Source organism: Pinus tabuliformis, chromosome 4_2, assembly GCF_031772625.1.
Source record: "Pinus tabuliformis cultivar Carrire ecotype Pingquan chromosome 4_2, CPIR1, whole genome shotgun sequence".
In the NCBI taxonomy this organism is placed as follows: Eukaryota; Viridiplantae; Streptophyta; class Pinopsida; order Pinales; family Pinaceae; genus Pinus; species Pinus tabuliformis.
The window spans coordinates 458133856-458136659 of NC_142304.1; the positions used below are offsets into that span (position 1 = coordinate 458133856).

Below are 2804 nucleotides of genomic sequence, written 5' to 3' on the forward strand. Positions count from 1 at the left end.
GCTCATTATCCAGCGGATCCACATAGTATTGAAACCAAAAGCTTTTAGCATTTGCTGAATAAAGTTCCAGCTGAGTTTATCAAAAGCCTTTGAAAGATCAAGCTTAAGAATCATACCTGCTTGCTTTGATTGTTTGAGGGAGTGAATGATCTCGTGCGTAAGGAGAATGCCGTCCAAGATTTGTCTGCCTTCCACGTAACCTGACTGTTCCTGGGATATGAGCAGCGATAGCAAGGGCTTCAGCCGGTTAGCCACAACTTTAGAAATGACCTTGTAAATTACATTGCAGAGTGCAATCGGCCTGAATTTGTCGGGCTTGATTGAGTCCTCCTCTTTGGGTATGAGGGCTATGAAGGTGGTGTTGAGAGAAGGTAACATCCAGTGGAGTGCTCTCGATTCTTCAACAATTTGCCATACTTCCTGTTTTATCATCTCCCAAAAGGTATGAAAGAACGTAGTGGTGAATCCATCTGGTCCGGGAGCCTTTCCATCCTTGAGCTGGGACATTGCCTCATCCACCTCCTGAAGCTGAATCGGGCGGAGGAGAAGCTCATTGTGTTCCTCTGTAATGATTCTAGGCACATTGTTAGTGATTTTTTCAATTGCTTGTCTTCTATCTCCTTCCGGCTCTTGAAGGATCTGGTTGAAGTGATTGCGAAATTCTTCCTCGATTTCCTCATGCGTTTCTACTCTCTCTCCTCCTGGCTTCTGGATAAACGGAATGCTGTTGTGCATTCTTCTTTGAATGGTGGTTCTGTGGAAGAATTTGGTGTTGCGTTCGCCTTCCTTCAACCATCTTATTCTGGACTTTTGTTTCCAGTAAATTTCCTCCTGCTTCTGCCTTTCCTCAATCTGCCTGTGGATGCGCCTTTCCTGTTCCAGTGTCCCTTCTGTGTGTCCTTCTGTGATAATTTTTTGATGGAGATCCGCTAGTTCCCGATTGAGATCTTGCTGTGCTTTGAATATATCTCCAAAGGTTTCTCTGTTCCATCGCTTTAGGTGGATTTTTAGGAATCAGAGCTTCTGTTGGAATTTGTACATCTTAGATCCTTCTGGAGGGGTGAAGGAGGTCCAAGTGGCTTTAACAAAGTCTTTGAACTCAGGGTGCGAGAGCCAGAAACCTTCGAAACGGAAGGGTCTCCGAGTCTGGTTTCCGGGTCGTTGCCATTGGAGAGCTATCGGCCAGTGGTCCGAACCAGTATGCGGGAGAATAGCGGCTGTGATGTCCCCTCCAAGATGAATCGCATTATCTGAGATGAGGAAGCGATCGAGCTTGGATGCGATTTGGTATTTGCCGGCTCTGTGATTACTCCACGTGAATGTACCATTGCAGAAAGGCATGTCTATAAGGGAGGCGTTTTGAATGAAGTCCTTGAAATGGATGTTTTCTTGTTCCAATCTGTTTCTCCCCCCAGTCTTCTCTTCTAGCTTAGTGATCATGTTAAAATCCCCTCCAATGATCCAGAGAGGGTGCCTTCTGTTATTATTCAGTGCCTCGATGGTGTCTAGAAGTGCTATTTTGCTTCCTGTGTCCTGCGGGAAGTATACATTCGAGAGATTACCATGTACATTCGTGCCCAAAATGTGGAAGGCTGCCTGTATGAGGTGATGAGAGGCATGGAACTCTGAGAGATCTATTGCTTGAGTATTCCATGCTATGGCCAGCCCTCCTGACGCTCCTGATGCATCTACTGCTACTGAGCGGCATCCTGGCCAAGCTTTTGTGAGGATGCTGCCTAATGTGGTTCCGTTACATTTGGTTTCCTGGAGTAAGCAAATTTGCGGCTTTTCCGCTTTAATCATGTTTTTTAACATTCTAAGTTTACCTGGGCTGTTGAGCCCTCTTAAGTTCCATGAGACCAGCTTCATGGTTCAACCATTTGGAGAGGGTTTGTAGTACTTTGTCAATTTCGCATACCTGCCTGAGTCTACCAGGAGTTTCCCGACCTCGATCGTTCTTTGTAGATCTGTTTTTCGTCCCCTCTTTTTTGACTCCTTTGGAGGTTGGCTTCCATCCCACTGGCTTCCTGGTTGAATCCCAAGTTGCTGCTGCTGGTATGCTCTTGAGATAACCACTTCCAACTTGCTAAGTTGGGCTTCTGAGATGCTGTCATACGCCTTCGTTTTGCATGCTAGTTCCAGTTCTAGAATATCAAGGCCATGCAGGTCTATGCTTTCCGGTTCCTCTTCCATCGGTTGCACCTGAGTGCCTTCGTCCTCAATCAATTTTTCGTTAGAAGGAGAATCTGACTTTCCATCGATATCCCTTTCCTTGTCGTTCTTTGCCTGATCCTTCTTGTCCCCGGAGGGGAGATCATGGAAGTGGGAGGGGGAATGGCGATTGGGGGAGGAGGAAGAAGGAGGTGGGTGGGTGGAAGAGGAGGGATGGGAAGGGTTAGCTTCAGAGATCGGGGGAGGATCCTCAGAGGATTGAGCCAGGATTTCGAAACTATTCTTAGATGCAGGGCCACTAGAGCTGTTTTGCAGGGGCTTTTGCCCATTTGAGGGTTTCCTGTGCGCGCGTCTTCGGCTGGGGGCTTTTGTAAAGCCATCTTGGGCATCTGAGGCAGAAGGGTCAGGTGAAGTAACTTTGGCATTCAAGGGACAGTCACGGAAGAGATGTCCTAGAGCATGGCATCTTCTGCACCGGAAGGGAACATGCTCGTAGTCCAAGGGTTGGATCCACTCTTCGTCCCTATGAGAGAGATTTATCGATTCTGGAAGTGCTTCATTCAGCCGCATAAATACGCAGATGCGAGCATAGGAAATGAATCTGCGCATTTTTGTTTCTTCTGCAGTTCTAA

At 47.1% G+C, this 2804-nt stretch overlaps 1 protein-coding gene across 1 annotated transcript; it reads right to left on the reverse strand.

The window, feature by feature from the left end:
- Positions 1-1014: 1014 nt before the first annotated feature.
- LOC149169938 (uncharacterized) lies at positions 1015-1869 on the reverse strand. The gene has a single exon (XM_089425390.1). It carries the CDS (start codon positions 1867-1869, stop codon positions 1015-1017), a length of 855 nt encoding a protein of 284 aa, XP_089281516.1.
- Positions 1870-2804: the final 935 nt, after the last annotated feature.

Bases quoted from the DNA above. Each gene is read 5' to 3' on its own strand.
- LOC149169938 (XM_089425390.1), bottom strand. From the start codon at position 1,869: ATGAAGCTGGTCTCATGGAACTTAAGAGGGCTCAACAGCCCAGGTAAA.